Source organism: Budorcas taxicolor, chromosome 9 (genome assembly GCF_023091745.1).
Source record: "Budorcas taxicolor isolate Tak-1 chromosome 9, Takin1.1, whole genome shotgun sequence".
NCBI classification, from domain to species: Eukaryota; Metazoa; Chordata; class Mammalia; order Artiodactyla; family Bovidae; genus Budorcas; species Budorcas taxicolor.
In genome coordinates, this window is record NC_068918.1 from 87,166,778 (window position 1) to 87,189,603 (window position 22,826).

The 22,826-nt window shown below is 45.8% G+C and overlaps 1 protein-coding gene across 1 annotated transcript; it reads right to left on the bottom strand.

The window, feature by feature from the left end:
- Positions 1-222: 222 nt before the first annotated feature.
- SOD2 (superoxide dismutase 2) lies at positions 223-12,543 on the bottom strand. The gene is made up of 5 exons (XM_052645738.1): positions 12,417-12,543; positions 11,850-12,052; positions 6,944-7,060; positions 5,075-5,254; positions 223-3,100 (listed from the first exon to the last, which is right to left on the bottom strand). The coding sequence occupies exons 1-5, from the start codon at positions 12,437-12,439 to the stop codon at positions 2,955-2,957; spliced, it is 669 nt and encodes a 222-aa protein (XP_052501698.1). The 5' UTR covers positions 12,440-12,543; the 3' UTR covers positions 223-2,954.
- Between the last annotated feature and the right edge of the window lie 10,283 nt (positions 12,544-22,826).

Here is a 22,826-nt window from a genome sequence, read left to right on the forward strand (position 1 = left end):
AACAGATCCCACATGCCGCACAGCACGACCAAAAAGAAGATGTTTTAACGTTATAATTTATCATATAAAATGCTCTATAACTGGAGATAGACTTCATATGTCTTCAGGGTTTTCAGAGTAAAATTTCAACTACCTATCATTTATTATTCCTTTCCTACCATAAAAATGATACAGCATTGTAGGATTATAAATATTTTGGCACACATATTTAATGAAGACCTCTTTTGATGGCAAACAGATTCTTTTATTGGCAATCAAAAAACTTCACACTTACAATATGAAAATAAATGCTCCTTTAATGAATAATTAAATGAAAACTTTCCAGGACCTTACAGGATTCTTAGTAGGTACCACATGTACCTTAGAACACAGAATGTTAGCTTGATGGGACTGTGAGAGTGTGACTGAAAATGAGATGTCATTTATAAAACAGCTACCTCACAGCTTTCCCAAAGAGTAGTTCCTCTGCAATTCAAACAAGAAACAAAATTCGTACCTTCTACCTCGTTTTAAGATGTGACTGACAGCATACATCAGTCTTAAATTTTATGATTTCGATGTTACTTTTTCAAGGCACTCAACAGAAACTCAAATCTCATTTTAGAATCACAAATCTGAGATTTGCAGTGAAGCTGTAATTTCTCAGTATCAAAGTTTCATTATTACACAACAGTTCTATTTCACAAACACTCTTCGTCCTTCGTCCTGCTCCCCTGCGGCACCGATCATGCTAAGTAAGGTTTCTGCAGCTCATCTGAGACTAGAGCAGCTTCTGCTGCTTCGGTCACAAAACCCTTCCTGGGTGAACAGTACTTGCCCTTTCCAGAAGAAATGCTATTTTCACCTTTTCTGTTTCTTTTCTACAATGAAAAACAAGGCTAAACAGAATCTTAGAATCTAATTTTCTGCTGGATGGTTAAAATCTGTATTGCATATGCCATCTTCAGTCTCTTAAAATCCAAAACTTTAGTGGAGTACAGTATGCTTTCCCTTGTTGTCACTTAATACAATCAAAGCAAAAATAGAGCCCCATAGAAATTTCAACATTGAATTTTTTGTGAGTCGTAAAGCTTAGTAGGAGTCCAACAGCTTGACATGCCAGTAGTCTCTGCATTACTTTTGATAGTTCATTATCTAGAATACTACTTATAGTCAAAAGCCCATCTTTCAAAAAGGTCCCACTTCCTCAGGCATGTGTATCTGTATACAGGATACATATAACCAGTGGTCACACAACTGCTTTTATATATACAGGCATATATATGTGTGTATGTAAGATATATGTTAGCAGCAGTTGCTCAGCTCTTAGCTGTGCTCCATGAAAGCCACTTTACTTGACATATAAAGGATGGCGATCATAGTCTCTGAGTCATTTTAATCCACAAGCGCACACACACACAGTTAACACTAGTCTCATAAATGCTGTTGACAATTCAGAAAGACTGCTTTTCTAATTGAACTCTAAATGAAAAGTGCCTTGAATTTAAATTTTTTAAAAAAACTTCAGTCTTCAATATTGAAACTGCTAAGTCACTCCATTTTTCTATGGAAAAAAAAACACAGATAATAGAGTTGGGGGGAAACTTTTTAAATGAAAAAATAAATTTGAGAAAACACCCTGTTACTAAATAGTTTAAGAAAAGAAACCTACAGAGAGAAAATATTCCAATAGAAAGGTAAAAGCCATGTGGACTGCCACAAATAATGGCATTATTTGTAATAACAATTAGAAATAAATCAAATTTTCAGTAACTGGACTGTAAAATATATTAGGAAGTGTCCAACTGATAAAGTATTATACAGCCATTAATTTTGAGCAGGGATATGATGGACATGGAGCACCTGAAGCCAAATACAGAAAGGACCCTGCTGCACTGAACAGCTCCAGTCAAAAAAACTAAGCAGGAATGTCATTTGCAGTGTCACTGAATTAGGGGTAGTCTTCCTTTTATTGGAAAAACCAATAAAGCAATATAAAGCTTCTATATTGATTGTACCTTTTCCAAAAGAAAAAAAAAAACTCAAAATGGATGAAATTACTGAAAAACAAGCCTTTGCAAATAAATGTTCTGGAGGGGGGCATGCGTCTGACTGCATCCAGAAACCAACATGTCTTTCATCACTTGGGAGGCAGGACCTGAGCCAGCCTGGTTCTCTCGAGAGGGAGGCGTCGTGAACAGACCCAGAAGAGGGGTGAGTGCCCAGCCAGAAGTTCTGTGACCACAGCTCTATCATTGATTTTATTAACCAGGCCATAATTTGTCCCTTTTGAGTGCTTAGACAACACACATTTCTATGTTTCAAGACAAAATTTCACAAGTCTTTATTTTTCTTGCTACAGAAAAATTCAGAGGCACTACTATTTCCTTCTCATAATAAAGCAATACTCAGCAATCAAGTCATATATATTTTTAATGACAAAATGGTTAGTGTTAACCCTATGTAGCATGTGATCAGAAAATAATTAAAGACCACGGGGTGGTAACTATCAGAAATAATACTGGACAGAGAATTACTAACAAAGCAATTTTCAATAGAAAACTGAGCATTTCCCTTGGGAAATAAATTTAATATTCTATTATTAAGCAACTGGGGCAAAAAAGATTAGATTTTCTGTAACTGCAATTGAACAGGATTGGAAAGGCTTCATGGGGATGAAGTTTTTTTTGATGGTTTTATGATGACAACTACCACCTCCTAGCTAGTTTAGCTCTCCGAAGAAAATGTCCAATCAAAAGCCTAAATCATACAAAGCACTTAACATTTTCAAACAGTTGCCTAATAACAAACTTTTAAAAGAGATTATCCATAGCAGTGGATTATTTTTATCAAATTTTTGAACAAGCCACGCTCAAAAACACTACAACAGAGCAGCGGACTGGTTTATCTGGTTCTCTGCACTACTACAAAAACAGTCAGAAAGAGCTTGGTGTACTCAGTGTAAGGCTGACGGTTTACTTGCTGCAAGCCGTGTATCGTGCAGTTACATTCTCCCAGTTGATCACGTTCCAAATGGCCTTCAGATAATCGGGCCTGACATTTTTATACTGAAGGTAATAAGCATGCTCCCACACGTCAATCCCCAGCAGGGGGATAAGACCTGTTGGAAAGAAACAAAAGCCAAGAGATTCACTCTAAAACACTGCATCTCCTCGCTTGAACCGTCCTGCGCACACACAGTTACCCTGGACCCCATCCTTGTCCACTTTCCAGTTTCTCGTATATGATACACATAGGAAATCTGCACAAGAATAAATATCCTGAAAGACTTTCAACTTTACTCTTTGGAAGAAGAAAATGTGATAAATAGGAAAAATAACTGAAATAGACTTGGGAAAAACCAACTAACCGCAGTATTTAACAAGTGTTCTTAAAATCAACAGATTTATCCAAGAGCCAATTCTCAGTGGTCCTTACTAGGGGTCTCAAAAAGAGTGTGATTTGTTTGCAGGGGTGGCTATGTGTATGCTAAGTCACTCAGTTATGTCTGACTCTTTGTGACCCCATGGACTGCAGCCCACCAGGCTCCTTTGTCCATGGGGATTCGCCCAGCAAGATTACTGGAGGGGGTTGCCATGCCCTCCTCCAGAGGATCTTCCCGACCCAGGGATCAAACCCAGGTCTCCAGCGTGTCTGAGTACCTTCCAAAGGTGCTGTGCATTTGTGGGGGGCTATGTAAAACCTGCTCTGCTCCCCTGGGCTAAGGTTGGTCACAGAGAGCACAAAGCATTTATGATGTATATTCATATAATAATTAATAAAAGTTCTGGTACAACAGAAATTAATACAACATTGTAAACCAAATATATTTCAATAAAATAAATAAAGCAAAGTGTTTATATGAGATGTTAATATAAGTTAACAAGGAAAACTGAGTAAGACTTAAGGAAAAGATGCACATTTCAGAAATTAAGTAATTCAAATGAAGAATTAGTTAAATCTACAAAACATTCATTTAAGAAACCTCTCTAGGGACTTCCCTGGAGGTCCAGTGGTTAAGAATCCACACTTCCACTGCAGAAGGCATGGGTTTGTTTCCTGGTCAGGGAACTAAAATCCCACAGACCACACTGTATAGCCAAAAAAAAAGGAAACCTCTCCAACTGTAAGCACTCCCCTAAGAAAACAGTCATCAACCAATGTGTCTAAATCCGTCGTGAGGTATGCCACTAATCATTTACAATTAAGGCAACAAAATTCATACATGATTTTTCCCATAAATAAACTGCCGTGACTTTCATTTATCTTTATTCCTATTGGCTTTCTTCAAGCGGGGAGAAGGCAGTGTTGCTAGGATTCACCAATCACAGCCTTCTGGGTCAGGTACCTGACTCTAGAGCACTCAGGGCTCACAAATCTTTGCTTTTCCCAATTCTGTGGCTCCCAAAAGAGCAGCTTAGATTCTGGCTAAATCTGGACAGATCCGGGGCAGTGAGTCACGTAAGGAAGTCTCCTGACATGTGCAAAGGCAGAAAACATGGCTGAGACCCACTGCTAACCGATTCAATCATCTTTCATCAGAGTTCCAGCTGACCGCTGGATCCTTAGGACTACTCCCTAAAGAGCTACTACCTCCATCTGGCTCAACATGTAAAGGAATTCATGAGCCCAGCTTTGAAGCCCAGCCTCTTCCTGCGCCAAAGCCCTCGGCAAGGCAGACTCTGGAAACCTGAGCTCTGGTCCCAGTTTAGCCACAGGTGCTCAGCAGAGGGGATGAGAGTCCAAGGTTTGAAGTCAGACCCAGCCTGTGTCTCTTTTCCTCCTTCATGCTATTTATCTAGTCTTAGGTTTTTATTCTAGTGCATATAATTATTCTGTAGCCTGATATGAATTCTCTATCAAATGAAGCAGAGCTTATGTTTAAAATCTTTTTTGTTAATATATCTGTAAAATTACACATGCTAATTTTATAAAATATCAAGGACCTGGAAAGCATTTTTGCTCACACAAGACTCTGGGTATCGGCTTCTAAGATCTGCTCAAAACGTATTCAAGAAGGTTTAAACACTGCTAGTCTTCAGTTCATGATAAATGCTTTATAACAAACCATCTCTCCAGAATAAAGAATTCTAACCTGTTGTTCCTTGCAGGGGATCCTGGTTAGAACAAGCAGCAACCTGTAAGCGTCCCTGCTCCTTATTGAAGCCAAGCCAACCCCAACCGGAACCTTGGACACCAACAGATACAGCAGTCAGCTTTTCCTTAAATTTGGCAAAGGAACCAAAGTCACGTTTGATGGCTTCCAGCAATTCCCCTATTAAAAACAGAAACAAAAAAAAAGGTTATAAAAACCACCCATGAAAGAAGAGATTAGAACAATTACAATAGAATATTTTAGTACATATATCAAGTATGATTGTCATATGGCCCAAGACACAACTAGGCAACACAGAAGACACTCCGTAACCCAGTGAGCCTACAAAACAGTGTCATTCCTGCCCCGACACGATAGTCATCAGGTCTCAGAATTTTAATTCACGTGTGTGTTACTGAAACACGTTAGAGGGATTTTTTTCACTCACAGTGCTATTTCCACAAGGAAAGAAACAGTATTTCCCATTCGCTTTCTTTTTTCCCCTCAACAGAAGACTTTACTTTGAATCCTACCCTACCTACTCTGTCTCAATCTGGGAATGAAATGTTACGGCTGAGATTTGCTTCTTCTCCAAGGCAGCCTAGAGCTTTCCTATCTTAATTACTACATCATTTTAAAAAGAGTGATGTTGCCTCTTAAAGTGAACTAGGGGTACACTTTAAGGGTTATCACCCTTTTTATTCCATAGCAATACAGAACACAATTCTAGACTGAGCACATCAACCAAATCACCTAGGCCCAAAATATTACTTCTCTTATTTGAATGGTCTAAAAGTCATCATCTAGGGGCTTCCCTGGTGGTCCAGTGGCTAAGACTCCATGCTCCCAATGCCCCAAGGCCAAGGTTTGCTGCCTGGCAGGAAACTAGAATCCCACCTGCCACAAATAAGCCCCGGCACAGTCAAAAAGATAAATATTCAACTTCTTTTTAATTTTTAAAGTAATCATCTATTATAAGCACAAGTGGTGAGATAAAGGGGCACAGATAATACAAACATGACAGACTGCCAAAACCTGCTGGATGAACATAGGTGTATCTGAAATTCTGGTAACTCTCAACACCTCGAGAAAAAATAAATTCTCCAGCTCCCCATACTTACTCCTCCAATCATCTTTACTTCTAAATGAAACTGCTTATTTCAAGTGCATAAGGTGCCTTCTAGAATATGATTAAAAATGCCTCCGAAAATTAAGGGAGATGCCAGAGACCAGAGACAAAGGTGGAGAGCTCTGTTTATGCCCCATACCTGCCCTGGGATGGGAAGGATAAAGTTACGGGACTCCATGCACCATGCAGGAAGTCAAGTGAACAAGCAGAGCAAACAAGTCCATCGGCTGTGGACTCCCTTGTTACCTGCAGCTGTCCTGGAAAATCTATTTTTCTGGGACAATTTACTTTTTTATCAGTTAGAAAGAGTAAAAGAGTGAAATAATAGCAAAGGGCACTATTCTATAATGGCCTAATTTTTAAAACAACCCTATAATTATCCCCATATCATACAGATGAAGAAAACTAAGATACGAAATGGTTAATATCTTATCCCAGGGCCTAGAGCCAGTAAATGAAAATTCATCTCTCCTAAAAACTCAGTCTTCCCCTGATGCACAGTGCATTTCAACCAGGAAATGACACCGTATGTGGTATTATGTGTGTGCGTGTGTGCATAATTCCCTGGATGTATTCTGCACTCTCACACGTGCCCCTCTGAAAGTTACAACTCTGTCGTACTCTCTGCTATGAGAGAGATGCCATCATGATACCTCAGGGAGAAGGAAGGTAACTTAAGAAAATCAAGTCTTTCCTACTGTGCACAAAATGAAGCCAAGGTTGCCCCAGTTTAAACCAACCTTTGGGTTCTCCACCACCGTTGGGGCTCAGATTTGTCCAGAAGATGCTGTGATTGATATGGCCCCCACCGTTGAACTTTAACGCAGGCTGCAGAGCTATCTGAGCTGTGACATCACCTGAAAGGTTAAAATACGAACACATTTTCTTTAAATTCTTGCTCTTTATGGCAACCCACTTCAGTATCCTTGCCTGGAGAATCCCACGGACAAAGGAGCCTGGTGGGCTACAATCCATGGGGTCACAAAGAGTCAGACACGACTGAGTGACTGAACAAGTAGTCCCAAAACTTCACCATTTCGATATTTTACCAAAAAAAAAGCCCTCCCCAAAGTATGTGTCCCAGTGGATTTTCAGTTCAATCAATAATGTAGCAAACAGCTAGTGAGCAAGAGTGGCAAAGCTAGCAGAAAATTCACTCCTGGGCTTCAAAGGACTCGGTTTTCTCGTACAGAAAAGATTTCAGTAAATGACCTAACAAAGAAAACAAGGACAGAAGATAGTGGAGTGCTATAGAATAGATGGCTCCATATACAGGCTATATGGAAAATGTTCAACGCTCATTCTCTAGATACACAACCACCTACCAGCATGGTTATACTACCAAAAAGCTCAGCTTATTCAAAACTGAACCGCTGATCTTCAACCCCAAACTCATTCGTCCAAAGGCCTCCCCCATCTCAGCATTTGCTCAGGGCATTTTTGATGACTTGGTGATTTGTAATTCCTTTCCTCTCACACCCCACATCCAACCCAGCAGCAGAGCCAGAGACCATCCAGAGAACATCCAGCACCTCATCCCTTCCTCCAGTCTCCACTCCAGTCTCCCACTGTCCGCTGCCTCCACACCCACCCCTATGGTCTATTCTCAACACAGTGGTCAGAGGGCTTCTCTAAACCTCAAACTGATCATGGCACACCTGGGGTCAAACCCCTCCGCACGCTGCTCTTCTCAGAGTGAACCCCAAGTCCTTACAATCGGTACAGGGGTGCACGTCATACAGCCCTCTGCATCTCCCTGCTGGCCCAGCTCAGGCCACAACGGCCCCTCCTGGCACTTAGATAGCCGGCCTGGCATGCGGCCAGCTTAGGGCTTCCACTGACCGCTGCAGCCTTTGCTGGAACACTCTTCCTGGAGACAGCCTCTGGGTTCACCCCCCCATTCCCTCTCGAGTCTCCACTGAAGCATCAACCACATTAGAAGGCTTCTCTAACCACAATATGAAATGGGCAACGCCCACCCGCCTCCAGACCACTTCCCCTACTCTCTCTTCCTCGACAGGACTTCAGCCCCGACATACTGCACATTTTCTTATCCCCATCTCTCCATGCGAGGAAAGCTCCAATGAAGACATGGACTTCTGTGCACTGCTGCGTCTGAGGCTCAGCGTATCGCCTTACAACATACCAGGCACTCATGACACTAAATGGAGTTTCTACAGAAAAAGAATTCTGACCTCTGTACTTTAAAAAGAATGACATATTTGGAGCTGTGTTAATCTACCTTGCCAAACATGGAGGCAAAATATTTTTTTCTATGCCTTGAAGAAGGTACAGACTAACAAAACTATTATGAAACATGGGAATTTCAAGTTCTTATGACTCATAAGATCCCCAAGTGAAGGACACAGAGAACCAAGCAGAACTCTGCCCTTGGGGAGCTTACATAACAGAAGTTTTCTATTTCTGTTGTTAGTTCATTCACTCAGTCGTGTCCGACTCTTTGCGACCCCATGAACCACAGCACACCAGGCGTCCCTGTCCATCAAACTCCCGGAGTTCACCCAAACCCATGTTCATCTAGTCGGTGATGCCATCCAACCATCTCATCCTCTGTCATCCCCTTCTCCTCCTGCCCTCAATCTTCCCCAGCATCAGGGCCTTTTCCAACGAGTCAGTTCTTTGCATCAGGCGGCCAAAATATTGGAGTTTCAGCTTCAAAATCAGTCCTATCAATGAATACCCAGGACTGATCGCCTTTAGGATGGACTGGTTGGATCTCCGTGCAGTCCAAACGACTCGCAAGAGTCTTCACCAACACCACAGTTCAAAGCATCAATTCTTCGGTGCTCAGCTTTCTTTACAGTCCAACTCTCACATCCATACATGACCACTAGAAAAACCATAGCCTTGACTAGACAGACCTTTGTTGACAAAGTAATGTCTCTGCTTTTCAATATGCTGTAATGTCTCTGCTTTTCAATATGCTGTCTAGGTTGGTCATTTCTGTTGTGAGGATGCATGCTAAGAACACACGTAAGAAATGGTGCTGTCTGAAACAATAAAGCCTCCAGTTTTTAGCAATTCAGAAAGGAGAAGGCCAATGATATCTAAATACACAGATAATCTTTGAGAGTTCTGTTTAAGATACCAACTTTTGTCGCTATGTTTACAAAATAATTTTCTGGCAGATTGGTGTTTCCCTTACTAATTTTTCTTGGAGAATCACTCTAAAAATAAATACAGAATTTATATTGTTTTTTTAATGCCAACAGTAACTATTTCTAATGGAAAAGAAACTTGCTTACTGAGAACTAGTTTCATCACAATCCCCTAAAGTTTACATAAGCATTTTTAAAATTTTAATAGAAATTTGGGGGATTTAATATCTGCTTTTGAGAACATTTGCCTGCTGCTCAACGTTTTCTTTGGCTTCACAGTAGTTTTTTTTCCCCTCTGTTTAACACAAGTATATACTTTTGTTTGAGAAGTATTTATGATAATTACCTGTGATAAAATTGATGATGTTATTTTCCTTACACTTTTTCCCCCAGATTTTCAAACATGAAAATGTAACTTCTTAATGGTTTTTAAAATATAATTGTTTAAATAAACAAAAGTGCCACAGATACTTATAGGCAACACAGTAGCATATATTGTGATAAAGTAGAGCTTTTTTCCCAGAGGCTTTCATTAAACAAGCAAAGCTTCTATCGCACAAGGACTGACATTTAAGCTGCTTTTAATCACTGCTGGGCATACACACCGAGGAAACCAGAATTGAAAGAGACGTGTGTATCCCAATGTTCATCGCAGCACTGTTTGTAATAGCCAGGACATGGAAGCAACCTAGATGTCCATCAGCAGATGAATGGATAAGAAAGCTGTGGTACATATACACAATAGAGTATTACTCAGCCATTAAAAAGAATACATTTGAATCAGTTCTAATGAGGTGGGTGAAACTGGAGCCAATTATACAGAGTGAAGTAAGCCAGAAAGAAAAACACCAATACAATATACTAACGCATATATATGGAATTTAGAAAGAAGGTAACGATAACCTTGTATGTGAGACAGCAAAAGAGACACAGATGTATAGAACAGTCTTTTGGACTCTGTGGGAGAGGGTGAGGGTGGGATGATTTGGGAGAATGGCATTGAAACATGTATAATATCATATAAGAAATGAATCGCCAGTCTAGGTTCGATGCAGGATACAGGATGCTTGGGGCTGTTGCACTGGGATGACCCAGAGGGATGGTACGAGGGAGGTGGGAGGGGGGTTCGGGATTGGGAACACGTGTAAACCCATGGCGGATTCATGTTGATGTGTGGCAGAACCAATACACTATTGTAAAGTAAAAAATAATAATAATAAATAATAAAATAAAACATTGAAGAGGCATTCATAGGTGTCATGTGTTGTCTTGCAGGAAATAAGTTTCACAACTGGGATTTACCCCAGCCTCTCCCCATTACCACATTCTTCCCAAAGTTGTTTTTTCCCTAAATCGTAGAACCTCTTTCTTTCCTCAGACCATCCCTCTGATGTCACAAGTAAATCTTCCAGAATGTGGTAACTTCCTCTTCTTTTTGTTTACCTAATAAACTCACACACGACCAGACTGAAATGCTGCCTTTTCCCACTAGATGTCCCCAGTCAACAAGCAGTCACTGCCTAAAATACAATCAACCAATTTCTCAGGACTGAAATTAAATTCGCAGATATATGAAATCTAGAACACTGGTACTGATGAACCATGTGCAGGGCAAGAATAGAGACGCAGATGTAAAGAAGGAATGGACTCGTGGGCAGGGCGGGTGGGAAGGAGAGCGCGGGAGGAATTGAGAGAGTAGCACTGAGGTACATACGCTCCCATATCTGCAATAGCTAGCTAGTGGGAAGCTCCCTGTATCGCACAAGGAGCTCAGCTGGGTGCTCTGTGAGGACCTACAGGGGTGGGTTGAGGGGGAGGGCGGGGAGGGCTCAAGAGGGAGGGGATATATGTATACCCATAGCTGATTCATGGAGAAGGAATTGGCAACCCACTCCAGTATTCTTGCCTGGAGAATCCCATGGACAGAGGAGCCTGGGGGGCTACAGTCCATGCGGTCGCAAAGAGTCGGACACGACTGTGCGACTAACAACAACATAGCTGATTCATGTCCTTGCACAGCAGAAACTAACACAACATTGTAAAGCAATTATACTCCAAATTAAAATAAAATAAGAAAGACATTTAGGGAAAAAATGCACTTTTAACTGTGTTGCTTCAGCCACACGTACAGCCTAGTTTCCCTCATGCAAAAATGTAATAACTATTCTGTATAGAAACGTTAAGACATCGTACTCCCACAGACGGCCCCAGACGCAAAACACAAAATAAAGTTCAGGCATTACGGGTTTTGTCAGCTGAGCTCCTCTAAAAAAAGAAAAATACCAACTCCGTACTACATTTTCACTCAAAAGAGTGGCATATAAAAGAAAATAAAGAGTGGCCAACAAATGCAAGCCTGGGTTCCCCACGAAACGGCTGTTCTCCCTGTGAATTCCGCCCCCAGGTCCACGCGCGACCGCGCGCATTGGTTCTGCGCGACGCCGGGGGGCACCGGTCTTTACCAGGCACGCCTCGCAGCGTAGCGCCCCGCCACCCGCTTCCCAGAGCCCGGCCGCCCGGCACCCACCCTTCTCCAGCGCCTCCCGGTACTTCTCCTCGGCGACGTTGAGGTTGTTCACGTAGGCCGCGTGGTGCTTGCTGTGGTGCAGCTGCATGATCTGCGCGTTGATGTGCGGCTCCAGGGCGCCGTAGTCGTACGGCAGGTCGGGGAGGCTGTGCTTCTGCCGGGAGCCCAGCACGCCCAGGGCCGGCACCAGTTTCCTGCTCGTGCTGCAGAGAGAGCACACCCAGCGCGATTGGGCCCCGCGCGCAGCCACCTTTCCCCCGCGAGCGCGTCTCCGCAGCCCGGAGAGAGGACCCGAGTGCCGGGGAGGAGGAGCGGGGGGGCGGGGGGGAGTGCTGGCCCTTGGGACCGTCGGCCAGCCGGCCGTCCAGTCTCCAGCCTGAAACTCAAGCTGCAGTGCAGCGGACCCGGCGGCACCTAGATGCGCTCGGCCCACCACCTGCCCGCAGGCCGGCGTCCTGGAGCCCGCGGGGCCGGCGCGAGCGGGCCAGTGGGGGGCAGCAGCGCCAAGCCACCGAGGCCCCCGCCGGGGCCTCGACTGGCCGCCGCGCCCGCCGTCCGGAGCCTCACCTGCACGCCGCCCGGGACAACATGGTGGACGCTGCCCGTGGGCCTCTCAGAGCTCGAGTAGCCGCGCCGCGCTGACCTGCGACGATGCGCTCGTGTCCCGGGCTGCGCCGCAAGGACACCACCGCCGCGGCCCCGCCCCCCGCGCGCCCCGCGGCCCCGCCCCTCGCGCGCCCCGCGGCCCCGCCCTCCTGCGCCCGCCGCTCCCAACTCCGGGGAAGTGGGGTGCGGGGCCCTGGGGTCGGCCCCGCCCGTGCTCCGGGCCTAGCGCAGCCGAGAAAGACAGGCCCGGCAGTCTCCCCGGCGGCTGCGCGAGCCGCGGGGTCCGCACTGCGACTGCGCGCCTCCGTGCGCGTCGCCAAAGGGAGGGCCGCTGTTTTCCCTCCCCCCGGCCCCCGAAAGAGATGGTACGGCTCTGGGTTCCGCCCCCGTGAAGGCACCGCCCGGCGCGGCCCGCGGATGGGGGACCTAGCCCCCGCGGGCGTGCCCGGGAATTGCCCGCGGCTCCGTTCCTGCTCCTTCCCGGACGCCGCCGGCGTGGGGTGGGGTGGGGTCGGGTCGGGTCGGGGTAGCCTCGGGGTCCCGGGCCCTTCGCCCAAAGGGAAGAGTAGTGTTTCTGGGAGCCGCTTCGGAGCGCAGCCGTGAGCCGACGCGGCCTCGCAGGAAAGCGGGCCCTGGCCCTGGGACGGTGTAGGGCCGGTGCCTCTCCAACTACTGCCGGGAGTGAGCGTTCTTTCCGAGTGAACCGACCTTGGGACCTCCGCCAGGCCTGATAATAGTGTTACTGTGCACCCGCCACGTGCCAGGGACTGCGCTGCAGAGTTTACAGACATTTATCTTTGTCTCACCCCTAGGATAGGCATCATTGATTCCCGCTTAATGAACCGGTTGCCCCGGTCACACCGTTAATAAGTGAAAGATCAGGATTAGAACCCAAAGTTCATACATTGATTACCAGGCCTTAGCAGTCAAGTCTTGAGTGTTTTGCTGGGAGAATATAAAAGTACAACAGAGGAGTCTTTCCTGCGGTGTCCTATTTCTAATGAGCTGTAAGTATCAGGTACTTGCTCAACAACTGGGGGGAAAAAAAAATCCTGAATTCTGTAAAGAAATTAGAAAGTTTTACACTTATTGGCCTGAGTTGGGCCTTTCCTGAATAGAATAATACAGTAATAAACAGACAAATAATAGGTGCTGAATAGTGTTTCAGTTACTTTCCTCCACCTCCTTCACAATTTCCACCCCACCTCTGTGCCGAGGATGACTAGGGGAACCGAAAGGGGAACCACTGAGCACGGCTTCACAGAAAGGGTAGGGCTTGCTGGCAGTCAAGGTGAATGTAAGGGCATGCTACCAGATGGAGGAAATTCAAGTTGGAACCAGGTGATGAATGTCCTTAAAACTCAGACACATAATTGGTAACCGGAAACTGAAAAGCATTTTAGCTAACATGAGGCATATTTAAAGTAGTTTTCCAGGCAAGGGAGTCTGCCATTGATTTAAGGCGCAGGCTAGTTAAAAAACTGTTGTATAAATTCTAGCATGAGATACTAAGAACTGCTTTTAAGGTACTAGCTATGGGAACTGGAATAAAAGCATTTGGAAGAATGAAATAACAGAATTCAGTGATAGGTCAGTGGCTAATAAAAAGGCTTGTTCTAGTGAGAACAAAATATCACTAGAAGGAGATTGAGCCCAGTCAGACCAAATCGATGTACTTCTTTTTTGTACAAGTGATGCTTTGATATTTAAATTGAATTCCCACCCCATCCCCTCAGCAGGACATGCCCCTTTGAGCAAGCAACAAAGGCTGGGGTGTGGGGAAATGAGATTAGTGTCTCTAACATCATATCTGCCATCAGCTACCGCCTTCCAGAAGACACCCCAACTACGAGAGTGACCAGGATTGAGACCAGGGCTTGGGGGCTGCAGGAGGTAATGAGAATGTCTTACATCCAGTAAACTGGCCTCTTTTTCTTTTATAGTTGACCGTTATCAGTTCAGTTCAGTTCAGTGGCTCAGTCCTGTCCAACTCTTTGTGACCCCATGGAATGCAGCATGCTAGGCCTCCCTGTCCAACACCAACTCCCAGAGCTTGCTCAAGCTCATATCCATCCAGTCGGTGATGCCATCCAACCATCTCATCCTCTGTCATCCCCTTCTCCCGCCTTCAATCTTTCCCAGCATCAGGGAATGAGTCAGTTCCAGTGAGTCAGTTCTTCGCATCAGGTGGCCAAAGTATTGGAGTTTCAACTTCAGCATTAGTCCTTCCAATGAATCTTCAGGACTGATTTCCTTTAGGATGGCCTGGTTGGATCTCCTATCCAAGGGACTCTCAAGAGTCTTCTCCAACACCACAGTTCAAAAGCATCGATTGTTCAGCGCTCAGTTTTCTTTATAGTCCAACTCTCACATCCACACATGACTACTGGAAAAAACATAGCTTTGACTAGACGGGCCTTTGTCAGCAAAGTAATGTCTCTGCTTTTTAATATGCCATCTAGGTTGGTCACAGCTTTTCTTCCAAGGAGCAAGTGTCTTTAATTTCACAGCAGCAATCACCACAATAAGATGTACTCATTCAGCTGTCCCAGGGAGTTAGATTACAGTTGACTGGAGTCTGTCCCAAATTCCTCCAGCCAGCTCAGGATGTCATCTGCCACATCAGGGCACCATAATTGTGGATTTCCCATCAACAAACTTCGCGAGGCTACTTCACAGACATCTCAGACCCACCAGAGTCTAGATCAACATATTGGCTGAAGAAGGAAAAATGTAGGTTGAGATGAAATCCTTTGGAGTCAGTTATTAAACAGATCCAGCCACAGTGTCTCAAACCCAGAAGTGTGTATTCCCTCCTGTAAAAGAGATCTGGAGCAGGTAGTCCAGGGCTGGGATGACTGCCATGAAGTCCTCAAGGAACCAGGTTCCTCTGTCCTCAGAGTTGCCTCATGATCCATGATAGCTTCTAGAACACCAGCCATCTCACCCCCTCTCCATGAAGAAGGAAGGACAAAAGTTTGGCCCCAGCTGTCTCCTTTCGAGGATTCTCCATGGTAGGTTCACCCTACAAATTCCAATCTGAATTTCAGTAGAAGCCTGCACCTAACTATAGAGGAGGCTGGGAAACATTCATTTAGCTATGGCCATTCCCAGTGTTAAAAAATGTGGAATTCCTTAACAACAGAGAAAATGCTACATATCCTTCTGCTGCTGCTCCTAAGTCGCTTTAGTCATGTCCAGCTCTGTGCGACCCCATAGACGGCAGCCCACCAGGCTCCCCCGTCCCTGGGATTCTCCAGGCAAGAACACTGGAGTGGGTTGCCATTTCCTTCTCCAACTACAAGGCATATTTTCACATGCTGAGTAATGAACTCGGACTATTTATGGAATGTCTTTAGCTACATTCTCTCCTTTGTCTCTCTCACTCTTCCTTTTCACCCCTTGTACCACAAACCTTACCCAGACAGGAATCTCAGTGAGAACTGCTCCACCAACTTTCCTTTTGCATAAATGAGATTGCTAACAGGACCAAGTTGTTGTTGTTTTATTGTTGTTTAGTCGCTCGGTCATGTCCGACTCTTTGTGACCCCATGGACTGTAGCCCACCAGTCTCCTCTGTCCCTGGGATTCTCCAGGCAAGAATACTGGGAGTGGGTTGCCATTTCCTTCTCCAGGAATAGGACCAAGAGTAGTACTTAATTGCTAAAATGAGACCAGTGATCTAGGCAAAGAGAAAAAATGATGGAAAAGATAGAATATCATTAACAAAGGTTTCTAAGTGAGCTCCCCACCCCACAACATCAGGCTGATTATAATTAAATTGGATCCTCCAAGAATGCATTAACTCCTGGAAAGGAAAGGGGAAGGTTGGCTCAGAACAGAAGTGTTTTATTGAACAAGACAGGTAGTCAGAGACCCCAGTTTAATTCCTGGGTCGGGAGGCTCCCCTGGAGAAGGGATAGGCTACCCACTCAGTATTCTTGGGCTTCTCTTGTGGCTCAGCTGGTAAAGAATCCACCTGCAATGCAGGAGACCTGGGTTCAGTCCCTAGGTTGGGAAGATCCCCTGGAAAAGGGAAAGGCTACCCACTTCAGTGTTCTGGCCTGGAGAATTCCATGGACTGTATAGTCCATGGGGTCCCAAAGAGTGCTCGGACACAACTGAGCAACTTTCACTTAACACTTTTGGACTTCCCTGGTGGCTCAGATGGTAAAGCATCCACCTGCAATGCAGGAGACCTGGGTTCGATCCCTGGGTCAGGAAGATCCCCTAGAGAAGGGAAGGGCAACCCACTCCAGTATTCTTGCCTGGGAAATCCCATGGACAGAGGAGCCTGGTGGGCTACAGTCCAGGGGGTCTCAAAGAGTTGGACACGACTGTGCAACCAACATAAAGGAAGAAAGGAACTGACGTAATTGAGCAGATCCTCGGTTCTGGTACTGTCAGACCCTGTTCTGGTGCTGGGTCTGATGCTCCACATCATGTCTTAATTCACAGCATCTCTGTAAAGTGGCTTAGTAGTTCTCTTTTGCACAAAGGTAGTAAGTGACTTCGGCTTCCCTGGTGGCTCAGCGGTAAAGACTCTGCCTGCAATACAGGAGACCCAGGTTCGATCCCTGGGTTGGGAAGATCCCCTGGAGGAGGGCCTGGCAACCCACTTCAGTAATCGTGCCTGGAGAATCCCCACGGACAGAGGAGCCTGGCGGGCTACAGTCCATAGGGTCGCACAGAGTCGGATACGACTGAAGCCACTTAGCACACACACACAGTAAGTGACTTGACCAAGGTCACACAGAGCCAGTCAGTAGTAGAGCTCAGCTTTGAGTGCACCACTCTCCCTGTTAACCCTAACATCACTGTGCCTTTAAACAGCTGCCACACCCCCTGCCCACCACATTCCTTGCACCCAGTAAAACAGCTCAACCCTATTTTGTTTGTAGTTCACTGTTTGAAACTTGCCCCTCCTATGCTGTGTCCCAGCTTATTCCTGTCTTCTCAACTCCTGATTGATCTCCAGCCTCTTCTCTTGGGTATGATTCAGGTCCTAGCTCTTGAACCTGAAGCTTGAACTGGTCCTCTCTTCTCCCTTGCCCCCTCTCATTTGCCCCTTCAATCACATTTGCCCCTTAGTCTCAGTGAAAACCCAGCTTCCTGGAGCTTCCCTTGACCCTGACCCACCTGGCTGACTTTCCTACCCTTGTCTATGGAATTAGACTCACTAGCCATGAACCTGGGAAACCAGAACAGAATGGGGGAAGGGTGAAGAGAAAGGTGGTCCCATATTTAGAATCCAGGTGATGCCTCCGTAAGATCCCTCTGTAAAAACTAGGCAACATCTGCCCCTTTAGGGGAATCAACAGTCCACCATCATCACCACTCCTGGTGTGTACTCCAGAGAAACAAGGCTACTAAGATGTGTACATGCAGAGAGAAAGAGATGTATTATAAGGAAGTGGCTCATGCGATTACAGAAGCTGGATATCCAAAATCTATAGTGTGAACTGGCAGGCTTGAGACCCAGGCAAGTGTGAAGGCAATCTGATAGAGGATTCTCTCTCACTTAACGGAAGTCAGTTTCTGTTTTACTTAGACCTTCAACTGATTGGATGAGGCCCACAAACATTATAGAGGAAAATCTGCTTTACCCAGAAATTCACCAACTTAAATGTTAATCGCATCCAAAACATCCTCCAGGTTAATGCCTAAAACTAAGCACCACACAGGTAAAACACAGGGAGGGCAACGCATTCGATGTGAGCGGTGGGGAGATTTGTTAGTCATTACACCGCAGAATTCCATTTAACAGCCCAGGATTTATCATGGAGTGAGGCTGAGTTCATGGCATTGTTCTAAGAATAACTCTCAAGAGCTGCTCACAATGAATTGACCCTGACCACAGAGGGCAATGACCACGCAGAAGGAGCTCAGGCTGGCTATGTCTCCTGGTCAGCATTTGTTAGGAGCTGCCCTCCCACCGGAGAAATGGCACCCCACTCCAGTACTCTTGCCTGGAAAATCCATGGACAGAGGAGCCTGGTGGGCTGCAGTCCATGGGGTCGCTAAGAGTCGGACATGACTGAGCGACTTCACTTTCACTTTTCACTTTCATGCATTGGAGAAGGAAACGGCAACCCACTCCAGTGTTCTTGCCTGGAGAATCCCAGGGACGGCAGAGGCTGGTGGGCTGCTGTCTATGGGGTCACACAGAGTCGGACACGACTGAAGCGACTTAGCAGCAGCAGCAGCAGCAGCAGCGCTCCCACCAGAGGTCCACTCTAGAGAACCAGAGTGGATGCACAGGAGGCGTGGCCTCTTATACCAGGGAGGTTCATTCCAGAACTTGGTCCATGAGAAGAGGATGGACCCTGGGTCCCGTCTCAGGCATGTCCCAGAATATTCTCTATCCTGGTCTGCATCACCCTATCTAGGGCCCGCTTACATCTGCACTGGCCCTTTGGTGGGAAACTGGATAAAATCCTGTCAAATAAGCCTAGAGGAATCTTTAACCTTTGATTTAGTGTCAGGAACTAGTCAGCTATGTGTTGGGATAAGATGCTCTGTTTATGAAAGACAGCTGATCAGTTCCTCTTGTAAGGAGTTTGAAGAATAGCCTCTCAGTGATAGACAAACCAGCAGCTCTGTTATGCTCCACATTCAGCCTAAATATTCCAGTCCCCTCGAGCAGACATCTTAGTCCTGTTCCAGACGAGTTTAACACTTAATCCAGTTGTCGAGGACTGTATTTGTCCCCCAGATTCATACAATGAAGTCCTGACCCCCAGTACCTTAGAATGTGACTGTATCCAGAGACAGAGCTTTTTTTTTTTTTTTTTTTTTTTAGTATCAGACACTTTTACTTTTTATTTAAATTAACTTATTTCCCTCTTTATTTTCTTTTGGAGTATGGTTGATTGAGATGGCATCACCGACTCAATGGACATGAGTTTGAGCAAACTCCAGGAGAGAGTGAAGGACAGGGAAGCCTGGCGTGCTGCAGTCCATGTGGTCGCAAAGAGTCGGACGCGACTTGGCAACTAAACAACAGCAACGATGGTTGCTTTACAGTATTGGATTAGTTTCAGGGGTACAGTAAAGTGATTCAGTTATACATATACGTTTATCCATTCTTTTTCAGATTCTTTTTCCATATGGCTTATTGCCGAAAATTGAGTAGAGTTCGCTGTGCTATCCAGTACACCCTTGTTGTTTAGTTTACATACAGTAGTGTGTATATATTAACCCCAAACTCCTAATTTATCCCTCCCCTCACTATAGTAAGTCAGACGAGGAAAGACAAATATCATATGATTCCGCTTATATGTGGAATTTTTAAAAATGAGACAAACGAACTTATTGACAAAAATTAGAAGCAGACTCACAGAATCTAAGAAAACAAACTTATGGAGACAGAGCCTTTTAAAAGGTAATTAAGTGAAAAAGTTGGCTTAAAGCTCAACATTCAGAAAATGAAGATCATGGCATCCGGTCCCATCACTTCATGGGAAATAGATGGGGAAACAGTGGAAACAGTGTCAGACTTTATTTTGGGGCTCCAAAATCACTGCAGATGGTGACTGCAGCCATGAAATTAAAAGACACTTACTCCTTGGAAGAAAAGTTGTGACCAACCTAGATAGTATATTCAAAAGCAGAGACATTACTTTGCCAACTAAGGTCCGTCTAGTCAAGGCTATGGTTTTTCCTGTGGTCATGTATGGATGTGAGAGTTGGACTGTGAAGAAGGCTGAGCGCCGAAGAATTGATGCTTTTGAACTGTGGTGTTGGAGATGACCCTTGAGAGTCCCTTGGACTGCAAAGAGATCCAACCAGTCCATTCTGAAGGAGATCAGCCCTGAGATTTCTTTGGAAGGAGTGATACTAAAGCTGAAACTCCAGTACTTTGGCCACCTCATGCGAAGAGTTGACTCATTGGAAAAGACTCTGACGCTGGGAGGGATTGGGGGCAGGAGGAGAAGGGGATGACAGAGGATGAGATGGCTGGATGGCATCACTGACTCGATGGATGTGAGTCTGAGTGAACTCCGAGAGTTGGTGATGGACAGGGAGGCCTGGCATGCTGCGATTCATGGGGTCGCAAAGAGTCAGACACGACTGAGTGACTGAACTGAACTGAAGGTACAATGAGAGCACTACACCCCCCTTATAAAAAAAGGGGGCAAGGCCAGGGACACACACAGGCCAAGGGGTGACCATGTGAGGACATGGGGCATCGAAGAGCCCGGGAGACAGACCTAAGAAGAGGCCAGCCTCACCCACAGCTTGCTCTCAGACTCCTAGGGGTGAGGGGCAAGCAGAATGGAGAAGAGTCAACCCCAACACTCTGTTAAAGCCTGAGACAGCTCTTTTATATCTCTCCAGTGCCACCCCACAGCGCCCTCCCCCCACCACCACCAAATCCTGATGGGAAAAGCTGCCAAATCTGGGCAGCCTGCCCGGAACAGTAGCATCCCCACCTCTGGTCCAGGCTCGGAGATCTCATAACCTTGCTTTGAGTAGCAGCTGACTCCATTAGCTGGGGTTGGAGGGTGGATGAGAAAGCATTTCCGTGGGTGCTTGAAGCTTCACGTTCTACTCCCCGCATGGACCGCCCTCTGGTGCTAAGCCCGCTACGAGCTGGGATAGAACCAGCCATGTCCCCACCCTCAGGTGCCTTGTCATAGTCCTGCAGAGCCTGTTACCCTGGAAGATCTGCGGCTCTGAGGGTGCGGCAGCAAAGGCCTGAGGCTACCCAGAGACTCGAGTCTGGGGTCAAAGGCCGGAACCCAGAGAGCTGGGGCTTCAATCTCAACCTCCACACTGCTGACAATTTAGACCAGGTAACTCTCCCGCTGGGGGGCTGTCCTGTGTATGCAGGATGTTTACCTACCTCCCCGGCCACTACCCACTCGATGCTGGTAGTCCTCACCCACCTACAGCCGTGACAACCAAAGATGTCTCAGTCTGCTCATTGCCCATGTTCAAGTCTTCTCAGCCTCCATACCGTCCTGGCCTGAAGCTTGGTTGCATGAGCTTACAATTAGCAGCAAGACAAATAACCTCTAAGAGAGATGAAAGAAGTTCTTGGTAACTGTTATGAAGAAACAAACAAAAAAATAACTGGAGAAAACCTATACATTGGAACAAAGTTATGCTGAATGATGACAACTGTCTGGGAAAAACAGTACCTGCGAAAAAAGAAAAAGATGCTAACATCATCATCCACAAGTTTCTCCATTTAAAGGGTAAACACAGTTGTGGAAGATTATTAATGTCCTTTGGGAGGTATGATTTGAGCAGCTGTGAGCAAAACACTGAGGCATTGGGCAAACTGGGAAACAGGACAGTAAATCAGAGTTTCTTTTCCTTTCTTGAGACATCAGTGGTTTGATGAAAGAGGGAGCTTGCACACACCCCCACCACCCCTTCAATAAGAACAATCACTAGCTGGGGCCTGGGGCAGCTACAGAGGAAAGTCAGTCATGTGAGTTGGTGTATGTGAAGCAGGCCCTGGTCCCACAGGGGATGGACAGAGAGCCAGAGAACAGCCATCTTGAGTGGCCTGGTCATACATACATGCCACCCTGACATACCCTGCATGACCCTACACTCTTGATCCACCCCTCTTCCGGAACCTTCCTGGGGTCAGGTATGTAGGGGGCACTGCAACCACATACAACAAATACAGCACAGACAGAAGCAACCAAAGAGAACTAAAGAGTGAGAGACCAAGTCTGCTCAGAACTCACGTGCCAGGATGTGCGCAGATTTTGGAGCCAAGCGCTTACTGGGTCAATGGAAAGGGAGTCAATAGCAGCAATATCCTGTCCAGTTATAAGGAAGGTAAGGGCCACCTGCGGTTTTCACCAACCCCCATGTACAGGGGCAGGCCGGCTTTAAAAGAAACATTCTGGGACTGCCCTGGTGGGTACAGTGGCTAAGACCCTTCACTCCCAAATACAGGGGGCCCGGATTCAATCCCTGATCAGGGAACTAGTTCCCACATGCCACACTAAAGATTTCACATGCCACAGTGAAGATCCTGCATGACGCTACTAAGACCTGGTACAGCCAAGTAAATATTTTTTAAAGGACAAATGAAAAAAAAGAAACCTTCTGCTGTGAGGCACAGCCAAAATAAATCAATAAAGAAACCTCTGGTGGTCCAGCAGGAGTCAGCACAGTACCGTTCTACCACCCTAGCTGTGTTGCGTGCCGCTAGAGGTGGACCCCCCAGCAGGTCTTTCCAAACAAAAAGCAGTGAATCCCACCAGTTGGACACATGTGTCCAGAAGCCAGCCTGCTGCACTCCACATAGCACAGCCTGGGGGGCTCATGGGCATCAGTTATACAGTAAGCCTTACCAACAGGATTCCTTCCGATGTATTGGCGTGAAGGACAGGAAGATGGGGA

What these genes read in the sequence shown, in the direction of transcription:
- SOD2 (XM_052645738.1), bottom strand. Translation starts at nt 12,439, where the DNA reads ATGTTGTCCCGGGCGGCGTGCAG. An exon ending in TTGTCCCGGGCGGCGTGCAG is followed by an intron (nt 12,053 to 12,416) that starts GTGAGGCTCCGG and finishes CTCTCTCTGCAG; the next exon opens with CACGAGCAGGAAACTGGTGC. An exon ending in CGGTGGTGGAGAACCCAAAG is followed by an intron (nt 5,255 to 6,943) that starts GTTGGTTTAAAC and finishes TGTTTTTAATAG; the next exon opens with GGGAATTGCTGGAAGCCATC.